General features: G+C 37.2%; 1 protein-coding gene across 1 annotated transcript; it reads right to left on the bottom strand.

Annotated features, from left to right (window-relative positions):
* Nucleotides 1–3,042: 3,042 nt before the first annotated feature.
* LEPROT lies at nucleotides 3,043–13,679 on the bottom strand. Its single transcript, XM_015823572.1, has 4 exons — nucleotides 13,588–13,679; nucleotides 12,673–12,748; nucleotides 11,722–11,908; nucleotides 3,043–3,899 (listed from the first exon to the last, which is right to left on the bottom strand). The coding sequence occupies exons 1-4, from the start codon at nucleotides 13,601–13,603 to the stop codon at nucleotides 3,783–3,785; spliced, it is 396 nt and encodes a 131-aa protein (XP_015679058.1). The 5' UTR covers nucleotides 13,604–13,679; the 3' UTR covers nucleotides 3,043–3,782.
* Nucleotides 13,680–14,383: the final 704 nt, after the last annotated feature.

Below are 14,383 nucleotides of genomic sequence, written 5' to 3'. Positions count from 1 at the left end.
ATTTTTATTATTTTTCTGTACTGGGTGTAATGTTACTTACCTTGAAATCGATTAGATAATGAATATGTGTATAGGCAGATAAAACAGGAAAGGGCACAACATTTACATGCTTGAAACAAATATATCTTTGGAAAAATGATTGAGGTGTACTTGAGTAACTACAATTGGATGAGTGCATTTATCCTGGTAAACATGTTGAAAGATATAATGGACCCTTTAAAATGTATGGTTCAAACCAAAGAATGATATTTGGAATTTCAGTAAATGAATTGTTTGGAAACATAAATTGCCATTTGACTTCCTTTTCAAACCGTGTTCAATATACTTAAACTTCATTTCTGAGACTTGAAATCTTGACTCAAAACTCAACCATCCACAATTATAAACCAAAGCACCCTGAGCCACATCATGAAATGAACACATTTTATAAATTCATCATCAGAATATGCCCTTATAATACTAAAAATGATTAATTTATTCTTTCACAAGATGCCAAAGGTAAAAACCAAAGGAGACATGGCTTCATTTTACTGATAATATATATGAACGGCTAAGTTACTTTATTTAAAAATTACTGATGAATTTTTAGTCTTAAGGCTATCTGAATAACGCAAGCCATAGAATATCTATGCAAACAGACACTGAGTAACATGCAACATATTTGTTTTTGTTTTTTAATAATTATCATTTAGTCATTACAGGTTTGGAGTACTTTTAAAATCAGCAACTGAATGACTAAGAAACATCTCGAATCACTATTATTTCCAGCTATTTCAGTGCATCAGCATATTAGAGTCATTAGATTCCACACAATTACAGCTTTAAGAAAGCTATAGATGAAAGAAATCACACATTTGATCAATATGCTAAATAGGAATGGAGACTATGGTTCTCGAAATGTATTCCTAAGTATTCCTAAGTATGCCTAGTCAGGAGCATCCCCAATAATGGTCACTAGCTTCCAAATGTCAGACAAACTAGGCAATTGAAGTCCTATTCCCTTCTACATGTATGCAGTGTAATACAATACAGGTAATCCTCAACATATGACAATTGAGCCACAACATTTCTGTTGCTAAGCGAGACATTTCTTAAGTGAATATTGCCCCATTTTACGATCTTTCCTGTCACAGTTAAGTGAATCAACACAATTGTTAAATTAGTAACATGGCTGTTAAGTAAATCTGCCTTTCCCAATTGACTTCGCTTGTCAAAAGGTCACAGAATGTGGTCACATGACCCCGGGACACTGCAACCGTCATAAAAATGAGTCAGTTGCCAAGCATTTGAATGGGGATGCTGCAATGGCCGTAAGCGTGAAAAATGGTCACTTTTGTCAGTGCCGTTGTAACTTCGCCACTAAATGAACTGTTGTAAATCGAGGACTACCTGTATACATTGAAAAGGAGCACACATCATTTTTAAAGCCAATAACCTTTGCTATATGGAATATATATTTTACACTTCCTGTTAAGTACACATTTTAGATAGGAAAATACAAATAAGTTAGGTTGACTTTGAAATGTTTCAAGGGATTTCCTCTCCTATATAGGGAAAAATTGCTACAGCAGGTTTTATTGTTGGCATATACTGCCTTATGTAAGATCAATGTAATCTTTAACTAATTTCCATTTCTAATCTGACACAAGGGAACACAAAATAATTCAGGATATTTGACAGAAATATTAACATCTTATTTTATTAAAGATCAAAAATATGTGTTTCAGGTCATAAACATATTGCACAATTTCAGCATTTCACATGATACAGATTATAAAATCATTACAAAGTTTTTATATGGACCTATTCTGAAAATGCAAAAGTTTTTTTCAAAATCAAACCCCAAAACAAAGCAGTTTTCATACATATGTATAAAGGATTTCAGGTTCCTTTCATTAAATTGGATGTAGTGGCTGTGTAGAAAGGCTTCCAATGGCAGGAAATTTGGGGGGGGGGGGGAATCTAAGGAAGCAAAATAATATAAGAGAGAGGGTTTTTTATTTTTGGACTTTTTACAGGAGAACAAAATAAAATGAGTAAGGAGGAAAGCTCTCTTTTCTGGGATGGTTAAGATGTGAGAACTTAAACTATGTAAATTTCTTTATGTTCAATGTTTCCCAAAAGGAACGAGACTACTCCAAATTGCATTGGTTATTGCAGGTAAAAAATCCCCTTCTCAACATAGATTCCTATGTTATTTAAACATTCTCTCTCTAGACCCCAGTAATCTTGGCCATCTTTGAAATTTGCTTTCTATCAACTAATGAAAACTACTACAGTAAATATTTGTTCACCATTCGTTGTAGGATGACTAAGTTGGAAATCGTTACTTAAAGCTATTGTGACTCTTTATGAACCTAACAAATTAGTTTCAATTTACCCATAAGAACGTAGGAGTTATTTAAGTATATACCAGAAACGAACAAAACAAAATTCCATCATCTTCAAAAGAACATATTTCCATTTTAAAGAAAAAAACCCAATAGTCTAATACCTACTGAAAAGTAATATGATTTATGAACATCATTATTAAACTAATATACCATTTTACTATACAAATTGTATATTTATTTGTGGATGGAAAAGCGGAAGATACACTATGGTTTTTTACAGTGCAACAGAGACCAAAGCAAAGTGTTTATTTATAAGGCACATCTTCACTCAGAAATATGCTTCACTATATTAAATGAAACCTATTATCAGATAGGCATCCATGGTTTTGCAACTTCATTCTTATAAATACTAGCTTTTTATGAATACATGAATTCTCAAACAGTGATATTGTTGACAACAAGAAGTTGGGAACATGTTTTCTGGCCCTGGGAGGTTTTCTCTCCCAATGTTCTGAAAGCCTCTTCAGTCTTCTAGAACAGGGATCCCCCACCCCCGGTCTGTGGACCGGTGGTGGGCCGCAGCATGCCAGCAACCGGTCTGCACAAACAAGCAAAGCCCCATCCGTGGGATGCAGGCAACAAACGAAACCATGCCCCCTCTGGTCCGTGGAAAAACTTTTCTCCACAGAACCGGTCCCTGGTGCCCAAAAGGTTGGGGACATCTGTTCTAGAACATATTTGCGAGAAGCAGGATTAGAGATTGCAGAAGAAATAAACCAAGATTGCTACATCTTTTTATATTGCAACAGTGAATTATTCTGCTGGATCAGAAGCTTCTAGTGGAGGAAAGGATTTTTTCTGTTCACTGGTGGCAGAATCTGGATCCGGTCCAGGCACACACAAGACTGAGTCCCATTTTCTTAATCATGCAGAAGATAAAGGATATCCGGATGGCTTTTTGCCCTAAATTCAGTTAATCTGGCAATTGTTTCTTAAAACTTTATGAAACCAGAGTGATTTTATATGCTGATTCTTTGAACAGGAAACATATATTGAAGAATTATGATGTGTTTACTTTGAAGGTGAATTAATATCTTTTGCGACCTTGCTTTAAAGTCAAATAGCAAATGTGATTCCTAATTCAAAAGCTCAGAAGAAAGCCCCCATTATTACAAAATAATCTCCACTTGCATAATTTTCCTTGCATTCCAAAATCATCACCTACAATACTGTGGAAATTTACTTGCATCTCATGAAATAAAGGTACTGGTATATAAGGTACACTTCCTTTATGTTAAGCTAATACTGATCAAAATATTTACACACTAAATACATTGACATGTAAACATGTATACATAATATACACACTAAAATAATCATAAGTAAATGAACAAAGATCAAGGAAGGCCTGTGTAACGTATGTACTGTAGATTAATATCTCAGTAACTTCTACCACTGTTCCCAGGTAAAATCATCTCCTCTGCCAAACAGAACAAAAAAGCCTAAAACTGTAAGAAAAATTACTGCATTTCCAGCCAGCACAAGGCCACAGGCTCCCCACTTGATCTGAAATAGAAAATGAAATTAAATTAACCTTTCATTCATTGATACAAAATATATGCTATTTTGAGCATTAGAGAAGTCCAAAGAAATACAACATCTTGATGGTAAAAGCACTTAAGATAAAACACCAAATTTTAAGAACCAAGAGAACTATTAATTACGTAATTAGTAGTCATTATAGAACTCATCATCTAATTTGCTAAAACAAACTGACATAAAAACAATTACAAGTCCTTGAATGGCTCAAGAGAGCAATTAATGAAAATTTACAAGAAAACTCATCCACCAAAACATAAAGCTAATTGTGAAGAATTATTTGTAAGCAATCAGCCACAGCATAAAACAGAATCTTCCTGTTATCAGTACAAATCTGTAAGGCTGGATATCCCCATTTACAAGAAGTTCTGAAATTTGACAGATGGAATAGAAACAAGATTATTTTTTAACGAGGAATGAAATGCTCAATTAAATATATTATATTTAAATTATTATATCAGAATATTATATAAGGTCCATACTGCAATACATCTCTTTCAGCCGTACTTCCTAAAATTGTTAATTACAGAATTCATTCATGACTTAAATATTTTTTATTTATCAACTACTGCTTTCTAACCTTGATTATGTGCCATCCTATCAGTGACTATAATTAATAAAAATTAAATCTTTATTATGGCCTTTAAGCCAGAGAATGCAGTAAAACTACACAACCTATAATTAATAAAATTAAAAAGGTAGACATAAAGTACACTAAAATCACATACAAATTAATAAAATAACAATGATACAGAATTTGTACTACTTTTCAATCAAGGGGAGGACAGATAGAGGACACATCTTTTCCATGATTCTAACCTTCATCTGCTATGGCAGTGGTCCCCAACTTTTATGGCTTGGCGGCTCAGTGGGGGGGGAGAGGGGAACTGGCCCACGCAAGTAGTGGGCCGGGGGTGCACGTGCGTGCCAGCACACTGGTCATGCAAGTCAGGCTGTGTGCATGTGTGCTGGCCCATCATTCATGCGGCTTGGTTCTGAACAGGCCATGGCCCAGTAATGGGTCACCTGTGGATTGGGGACCCCTGTGCTATGGGAAAGAATCATCAAGTTGGCATGTTATAAATTATTAGGTGGAAAAGCTGCCATTGTTATATATGAACAGGTAGTCCTTGACTGACAACTACTTACTTAGTGATCAAAGTTACAGCAGCATTGAAAAAAGTGATTTATGTGGTAAAAAGTATACATGTTGACAACGTCGTAGGGGGTTCCAGTGCACTAGTTTTAGGCCTACGAACCGTTGACCAAGTATAAATACTTCTAACGTCACAGGACCCCAATACACTAGTTGAAAACGTTGAAAGACTGTTCGTTTCAGTTACCCCTTCGGTCTAAGTGAATTCTTGACACAGTGATTGAATTGTCGACGTACAATTCATTTAACAACTGTGGCAAGAAAGGTAGTAAAATGAGACAAAATTAACAAATGTCTCACTTAGCAACGTAATTTTTGAGCTCAATTGCAGTTGTTAAGTCGGGCACTACCTGAATGTCGAAGAAAAGAAATACAATAACCATGAGTGGTAGTTTAAAGGTCCTTAGAGGACCAGTGGAAAACCAGTAAAGTACTGGAAGATCATAACTAAAGTTAACAACTGGCTAGAAATTTTGGGCAAATTATTAAAAAGACACCCAGAAGTCAATTAGTTGTTTGTTGAAATATGCCCCAAAAGCAAAGAATTTCAGCCTACTCTTAAAAGCACAGCAATTATCATTTTAGTATGACTTGACATTGTTTATCTTTCTCCATCTTACAATTTTTTCTCTATTGGTGGCCTGGCATAGTTTCTGCAAAGAGAATGTATATTTGTGCCAGAGTTAAAGGTTTTGTAACTAATGCAGCAATCCCTATGAGGACTGAGAATTTTTATTAAATATTGTGCAAGAATGTTAATATGCCAAGCCTCAAACTGTTAAAAAGGGAAGTTAAGAGGTCAGCCACATTGTTTCATCACATTATGTTTTGTATCTAGTGATAATAATGTTTTATAAGACATATTTAGCTATAGGAAAAACACAATGTTTGGAAACATGTTTCAGATCCTAACAGCTCTCCATTGCTTCAAGGAGAATTTCAGAAATAGAAGCCTTAAATCTTTCAGCCAGCAATTATAGCAGAAAAAAGTAGTCTAAGCAAGCATGGTCAAAGATACCGTAGATTAATTCAGACATAATTATCCTCCTAGTCCAGGTGCAGTTTGTTTGATCAGGAACAAGCTGTGTGTGTTTGATCCTTCATCTCTGTTTTTCATACTTCAGTACTTCCAAATTTTGTTAAACTATAATTTCCTAATTCAGAAGTCACGGAAAATTGCAATTTAACAAACCAGTGATGTAAAAGGCAGGAGAAAATGGGAGAAGGAAGCATGCACATTATGTTCTGTTTTCACATCAAACAAGTAAATGGAGAGGTGCTTGAACAAGATACTATGTGGCATAATGGATTTGAGATACCATAATTAGAAAGTGCACCAAAAGCATTTTTAAAAATGACTTCTCACTTAGGTTCAAATCATTAATGTTTTGACAAAATACTATGAAGAGTATCATGGAGTTGTAAATCAAGCACACTACAAGGCACGAATCAACTCCTTTCCTGAGAGCAAGTTTTTCTTTACAAATACTGTATATATATTTACTTTCCTGTGAAAAACCAAAATAAAAGAACTATTATTTTAGAAGATGCTATAAAGTTGTTAAAGCAAGAAGCATTTTAGCCTTCAGGGATGATGGACAAACCTCTCCCACCAAAAAAATATATATTAAATTTGGTGAGTCTGATAAGAGAAGAGAAAGAAATGGGGAGGCAGACAGTGGATAAAGTGGATGAATGACATCAAAGCAATGCCCCTGCCTGCCTGCCTAATTTAGAATCCACCCATCTCCATCACAGAGAGATGGGAAGTATTTGTCTATAGAGCTGAGTCCAATGCAGTGGTATTTTATTAACTAGACCAGGGATCTTCAAACTTGGCCCTTTTATGACTTGTGGACTTCAACTCCCATAATTCCTCAGCCAGGCACGCTGGTTGAGGAATTCTGGGAGTTGAAGTCCACGTCATAAAAGAGCCAAGTTTGAAGACCCCTGAACTAGACATCTCAGAGACAATTTTGAACAAGGGTGCTGTGGGGCAGATCAAAAATAATTAAATAGAGGACCGGACCAGGTAATCAAAATCCTGCCCCTTTTTACCTGCATGAAATGCATGCAATACACATTAAAGGGGAGGGGCTTCAACCCTTTTTATACTGCTAGTCCCCTTGGGAAGCCTCTACTTCTGTGATTAGTCTCCCAAGTATTGCCTATCGGATAATCTATTTCAACCAACCAATCTATTTCAATATTAAAATGTCAATGGTCCCCATTTTGATTTTAACTAATATTTGTTTTTATCAAAAACTAAAATAGATTTAAATACTTTGCGCTACAGTATCCAGATCTCCAACTCTAGGTATTGTCATTATTATTTTTCATAGTACAGCTAAGGGACTGCTTATCTATGAGAATAAAATAATCAAAAACATGCTTACCTCATTTAGTAGTGGCATTTTAGTCCAAAATAAATAAGCTTTAGATTGTCCTTTGCATGTCATTGATACCAATCTGATAAAGTAAATGTGCTTTATCATCTTTATCAAACATGATTAGGGGACTGAAGATTAAAAGATATGAAGAACAGTTTCAGGAATTGGCTATGTCTAGTTTAATGAAAAGAAGGACTAGGGGTGACGTGATAGTAGTGTTCTGATATTTAAGAGGCTGCCACAAAGAAGAGGGAGTCAACCTATTCTCCAAAGCACCTGAGGGCAGGACAAGAAACAATGGATGGAAATTAATCAAGGAGAGAACCAACCTAGAATTAAGAAGACATTTCCTGACAATTACTGGAATAACTGGAACAACTTGCCTGCAGAAGTTGTGGGTGCTCCAGTACTGGAGGTTTTTAAAAAGAGATTGGACAACCATTTGTCTGAAATGGTACAGATTTCCTGCTTCAGCAGGAGGTTGGACTAGAAGACCTCCAAGGTCCCTTCCAACTTTGTTGTACTGTATTCTATTCTGCTTGTAAAATGTAAAAGCTATATGATATATGCTTTTAAGATTCAGAAATGCATTAACGAATCAGTACTATATCAAGTTGCACTTTATTAATTTATCTTCTTAGGACTTAGCATGAATCTTAAAATCTATGGATGTGACAGAGCTTACATTTCCTCTCCAAAGAAAATTGTAAGAAAATGTTTTTCTTCATTTTATATTTTTAACCAGGAGCTAAATTTATTTTAGTAAGAGTAAGAAAGAATTAGAGCTCTCTCTAGTGGTATGACTGTGGTATCATTTTTTCTTGTATCTTTCATAAGAGAAAAATACTCTTAAGCCAAAAGTACAACAGAAAATATTAGGTGTTATTGCTAATATTCTCAGATATTGGCAGAGACAATTTTATAACTGTAACAAGTCAAAGAATTAACAGAAAAAAATGGAATCAAGAAATTGAGAAAGAACCCTATAACTTGAGATGAGAATTATAGATATATTTACACAGTTATGTTTTGATAAGAACACCCATTATTTAATCATCAAGACAAGCTCAAAAACTCTGAAGAAATCTGTTGGGTTGTTTTACTGGGTATCATCTTGCTTAACTGATCCTACCGAGCATTCAGTAAATTACAACAAACATATTCAGTAGAATTATAAAAACATCTCTCTCTCTCTCTCTCAGCCCAACTCACCTCACAGGGTTGTTATTGTGGGGAAAATAGGAGGAGGAAGGGGTATGTTTGTTGCTTTGAGTTATTGGTAAAAACAATAAAGGCAGGATTTTAAAATTTTAAAATAACAAATAAATAAACGTACACAGAATTAAAGTTGAGAACAATGTGAATGGGCTGGAAGGAGACTGATCACTGAATGTAGCAACCAAGAGTAATAGGATATATAAAATTAATGGAATGTAACAATGCTAAATATTTTTTTTTTACTTCTGCTGCATTTTCCATTCATTCTAAATGTAACCAAAACTTTTCAGGCCTATGGTTGTGTATTGCAACAGCATACATTGTATACATACATACAAACATACATACAGTGATGGGATTCAGCTGGTTCACACCAGTTCGGAAGAACCGATAGCTAAATTTTGTTGCGTTTGGAGAACCAGCTGAATGCACTCCTGGAGGCCTCCCAGGCCTAGAACAGCCTGCCGGAAGTGCGGGGTTGCCACTTCCAGAAGTCCGTTCTAGGCCTCGGACGCCTGGAGGTCGCCTCCCAGGCCTAGAACGGCCCGTCGGAAGTGCGGGGATGCCACTTCCGGAAGTCCGTCTTCCGGAAGTCCATTCTAGGCCTCGGAGGCCTGGAGGAGGCCTCCCAGGCCTAGAACGCCCACCAGAACGCCCACCTAGAACGCCTCCCAGGCCTAGAACGCCCACCAGGATGCCACTTCCGTTCTAGGCCTCAGACGCCCAGGCCTGCATCCACGCAGAGAACCAGTTGTTCAGGGATTTGAATCCCACTACTGCATACATACATACATACATATATACATACATACGTACATAGATACAAACATACACAAAAGATAAAGGTTTGTCCTGTCCAGGCTCATCTGACTTTAAGGGACAGTGCTCATCTCCATTTTCTTGGTTGAGGGAGCCGGCTTTGTCCGAAGACATTTCCATGGTCATGTGCCAGCATGACTATATGCCAAGGTACACGGAACGCTGTTACCTTCCCACAGAAGTAGTATCTATTTATCTACTAACCAAAGAGAGAAGCAACCTAGAACTAAGGAGAAACTTCCTGACAGTTAGAACTATTAACCAGTGGAACAACCTGCCTCCAGAAGCGGTGAATGCTCCAACACTGGAAGTTTTTAAGAAGAAACTGGACAGCCATTTGTCCGAAATGGTATAGGGTTTCCTGCCTGAGCAGGAGGTTGGACTAGATGACCTCCGAGGTCCCTTCCAATTTTATCATTATTATTATTATTATTATTACTTGCATCTGCATGCTTTTGAACTACTAGATGGGCAGGAGCTGGGCCAAGGATGGGAGCTCACCCAGTCATGTGGCACTCGGGTCTCAAATGCGGGCTGTCAGCTTTCCAGCTGACAAGTTCAGCATCTTTAACCACTGACCCACTGTGCCCCTATATACATACATATATACTACATACATACATACATACATACATACATACATACATACATACATACATACATACATACATACATACATACATACATACAATTACACTGATGATATATATACATGCACTGATAATATTACCTAGTTTGGGTAATGAAACATTTGCAAGAAAATTACAAAGCACAGAGTGCTCCAAGGACTTTTCATACAATATCCTTATTCCCACTGGTGAAAAAAGATAGCACATATCAAAATCAAGTTTTGCAACTTCCAATATAAATTATGAAAAAACAATTCAAAGTCAAAAATTAAAGAAAATAAATAACATCTCCTCTTTAAAAATATACACTGTATCGTCTAAACATATGAATACCTTTTCTACTCTTCTTCCTGTAGTATGCAGCTAGATTATAATTTAGCACAATGTAGAAGTCGGCCATCATAGTCAACAAGCCATGGTATATGTTTTAGCAAGTATTCAGTTTCAATAAACTACAGGTGAGGCCTGCATGAGTTCAACTGCCGAAAAACAGGTTGATTCACACATCACAGTAAGCCAAACATATTTTGGCTTAGTTTTGACTCATCAAGATAGAATCTCTGCAAATATAGTAACTATGATCTGGTTATTTAATCCAGAGACAGAAAACATCTCAAACAGCTTACTCTTCCAAAGTATCAGAGAATTTTTATTCTTCCGCTTTTTAATATCATCCCTTCAGCAATTCCTCCCAATTCCCAGCAAATATTCATGGGAGAGAATTGAAATAGTAACCTATTTTTCTGTACTGCATACTGTATAGTGATTATCTACGGCACCTTACCTTAATACAAAAAGCTGGACAACTTTTATCTGAACTTTTGCTTACAGATGACGTTTCAAAGTAACAAATAACAGAATTCTGTTTGGCAGTTTGCCAGACCTGGCAATGTTACAAGAAGCAGCAGAAAGTATACCAAGATAAGGTCACAATTTTTTCCTGTTAATACTCTATGTTATTTTCTTTCTTATTGCCTGAGGCAATGTCATAAATCTTCCCTATTGTTCTATGACCTCAGTAAAATGTATTGGTTGCCTGAATGCAAACTCAGCCATGATCACTTCCAAACCATGATTTACAGCTTGTAGTTTGTGGTTTAAATTGCGATTTGTTAAACCATAATTTAGAATAATATATGAACTCAGCAATATGATAGAATAGAATAGAATAGAATAGAAGCTGAAAGGGACCTTGGAGGTCTTCTAGTCCAGCTCCCTGCTCAAGCAGGAGAACCTATACCATCTCAGACAGCTGATTGTCTAGTCTCTTCTTAAAAATCTCCAGAAATGGAGCGCCCACGATTTCTGGAGGCAAGCCGTTCCACTGGTTGATTGTCCTCACTGTCACATATTTAAAATATGAAGTCTTTATTATTTGTGTAATGTCTCCTGGTACTCATGGAGTGCCTGAAAGATCTCGTCCTATTGTATCATTAAAAAATCTGGTATACAATGTTTTTCAATGATAATGTTATAAATGTGCTAATTAGTAGAAATCATTTGTTAAGAATCCTTCCACAGAGCAAGAATTCGACGGACATGCATGTTAACTTTCATTGGGTTGCTACAGCACTTACCACTTCAACACGTGCAAGAATGATAGGAAGTCCAAAAGCAGAGACCACGATTCCAGTTGTGAAAAAATACGACAGTTCCTTGCAAGTACTGCTTACTGCATCTGTATCATCACTTACTCTTCTTGCAATAAAGTGAGGAATAGGGCATATGGCATAAAATATCAAGACAAATAATGGCCAGTAGGTACTGCAGAACGATAAAGAACAGGAGGTTAAGGAAGTTTAAAATAAATGCTTATGCAGTATTAACTTCTTTGGTCATATACAAAAATGTAGCTGTATACATTCACATATCTATCTTATCACATGCGATAAATACAGATAGACCTCCCATTGCTAAACAAGACAGTTGTTAAGTAAGTTTTGCCCCTTGTTATGACTTTTCTTGCCACAGTTGTTAAGCGAATCACTGCAATTGATCACTTAGTAACATGGTTGTTAAGTGAATCTGGCTTCCCCTTTGTCTTTGCTTGTCAGAAAGTCACAAAAGGTGATCCCATGGGACATTGCAACCGTCATAAACACATGCCAGTTGCAAATGTCCAAATTTTGATCGCGTGACCACGGGGATGCTGGAATGGTCGTAAATGCGAAAAATGATCTTAAGCCCCTTTTTTCAGGTCCGTTGTAATGTTGGTCACTAAAGGAATTGTTGTAAGTCGAGCACTATTTGTATATAAGTCACTTTCTATTGCTTCCCCAATACCCACTTTTTTGATCCACATACATAATGCATTTTATTCAATCCACTGATTTTTGGTACATTTTTGCCAGACTAGTTCAGTTTTGCTCTCTTTTCATACCATTTCCAAGTATTAATCCCACTATTACTACTCAAATTGTATTATTCTACTACATTTACAGGCTTTCATGCCAAGTAAATGTCTTCAGAATTTACATGCTTGATAACAAAGAGCTGATATTGTCTCACTCAAGGTAATATGCTCTTACCCGTAAGTTTCTAAGGCACATCCCAACATAAGAAACGTCAAACCAATGACTCCAGTGAACGATAAACCAACCAAGGCTGCAAAAGTGGAAATAAAAAGAATGTCACTCAGTTTAATTTTAATAAAGCAACTATCACGAATATAATTATAAAATCACTGGCTGCTGACATTCTTTAAAAAATAATGCTAGCACACATCATGGAAGCTCTAAGCAGAGAGATGAATGATGTAGTTAACTTGACCACATAAAGTGATTTCACATTTCCCTTAAAAATGCTGCCGCCATACCTACTAAACTTTATCAAAGGAGCAAACTGATGCTGCTTGCAAAAATTTATCCTTAGCTTCGGTTCTTAGATTTTGGGTTAAATTTTTAATTACGCCACGGATTAGAAACAGTTCAACAAAGTGGAACAGAAATAGGACACACTGGCCTTAGTGGTTTCAAGAAACTATGTGCCAAAACCTGCTGAAAGGAGGCAAAGGAGCCATCAGGGAGTGCTTCTACAGGATGGGCAAAGAGGAGGAAGGATCGGCAAAGAAGAACTTTGCCTGGCACCCGAGAGGTCCAGATTGTAACACGACAGTGATCCAGCTGAATAAGGACAGAGGGAGGGATAATCTTTCTTTCCTTTGACCTGTTTTCCGCAGGACTGAAATGTCCTTCGGGAACCCCCAGGCAGAATGCAGGAGAAAGCGACACCATTAGCAACAGCAGAATGGAAAAGTTCTTTACGAACTAAAAGTTCTTTACGAAGAGAGCCCGAATAGCCGGCGAGAAGGTGGGAAAATTTAAAAGATGGGATCTTGAGTCTCGGGGAAGGGATGCGGTTGCCACAGCGATGAGGAGAAGGTTGAAACGTACGACTTCCTCAAGATAAATCCCTCACAGAGAAGTAGGGGAAACGGCTCATACCTTTGATCCCCGCCATGCCTCCTTCCTTGAAGGAGCGATTCTCACGATCGCTTTCCGGACTTCGAGGCAGAGGAGGCGGAGTATGAGGAAGCTTCTTCCGCCTTCTCTTCACGTGGTCCTCTGCTAACGCCTGCCCCTTCCCTCAAGGGGGAAAACAAAAGAGGGAGAAACGGGAAGAAGTTGCTTCAGAGAAACGAAAATACCCAAATACCCATCACGGCGCGCCACCGCTTCTTCGGGGATCTGGCGGGATCGAGCGGGGATCTTTCGCGAAAGGCACACCGATCGGCACCAGCTTGCGAGTAAATCTTACAGGACGTTTTCTCCTCCTCCTCCTCCTCCTTCCTCCACCCAGCTAAAATGAACTAGTTTTGCTTTACTGTCGTCTCAGAGCTTCCGCGGAAAATACACGTCCGCTTTTCATTTTAAGAAGCATTTGTTTTGGGGATAATTTGCGGAGGAAAGTTGTCGTGGATTTATTAACATAGAGCAGAATACTTTTATTCCTATTCCTATTTGCGCGTTATACCTGCCGAAAAATCTGTAACGGCACAGCAAATGAAGTTTGAGAACTTCTACTCCATCCCAGTTTTTACCCTTTTGATTTCTCAAAAGCAGTTTGACCCATGGTCAAAATATATGGAAAGGCATGAGGGCGTTTCTTCTTTCCCAGGTGAATAGAATGATAGGACGCGGAAAGAAAAACATTAAAATGATTACTTCTCGAGCAGCGCGAAGGCTTTCATGTAGAAGTGCCTTTAGCCTGAAGCATTAAACTAAATTACTGATGATGGGT

The sequence above is a fragment of the Protobothrops mucrosquamatus genome, unplaced genomic scaffold (assembly GCF_001527695.2).
Source record: "Protobothrops mucrosquamatus isolate PMUCROS unplaced genomic scaffold, P.Mucros_1.0 scaffold1915, whole genome shotgun sequence".
In the NCBI taxonomy this organism is placed as follows: Eukaryota; Metazoa; Chordata; class Lepidosauria; order Squamata; family Viperidae; genus Protobothrops; species Protobothrops mucrosquamatus.
The sequence above is the reverse complement of the archived record's forward strand: the minus strand, read 5'-3'. Positions and strand labels throughout refer to the sequence as shown.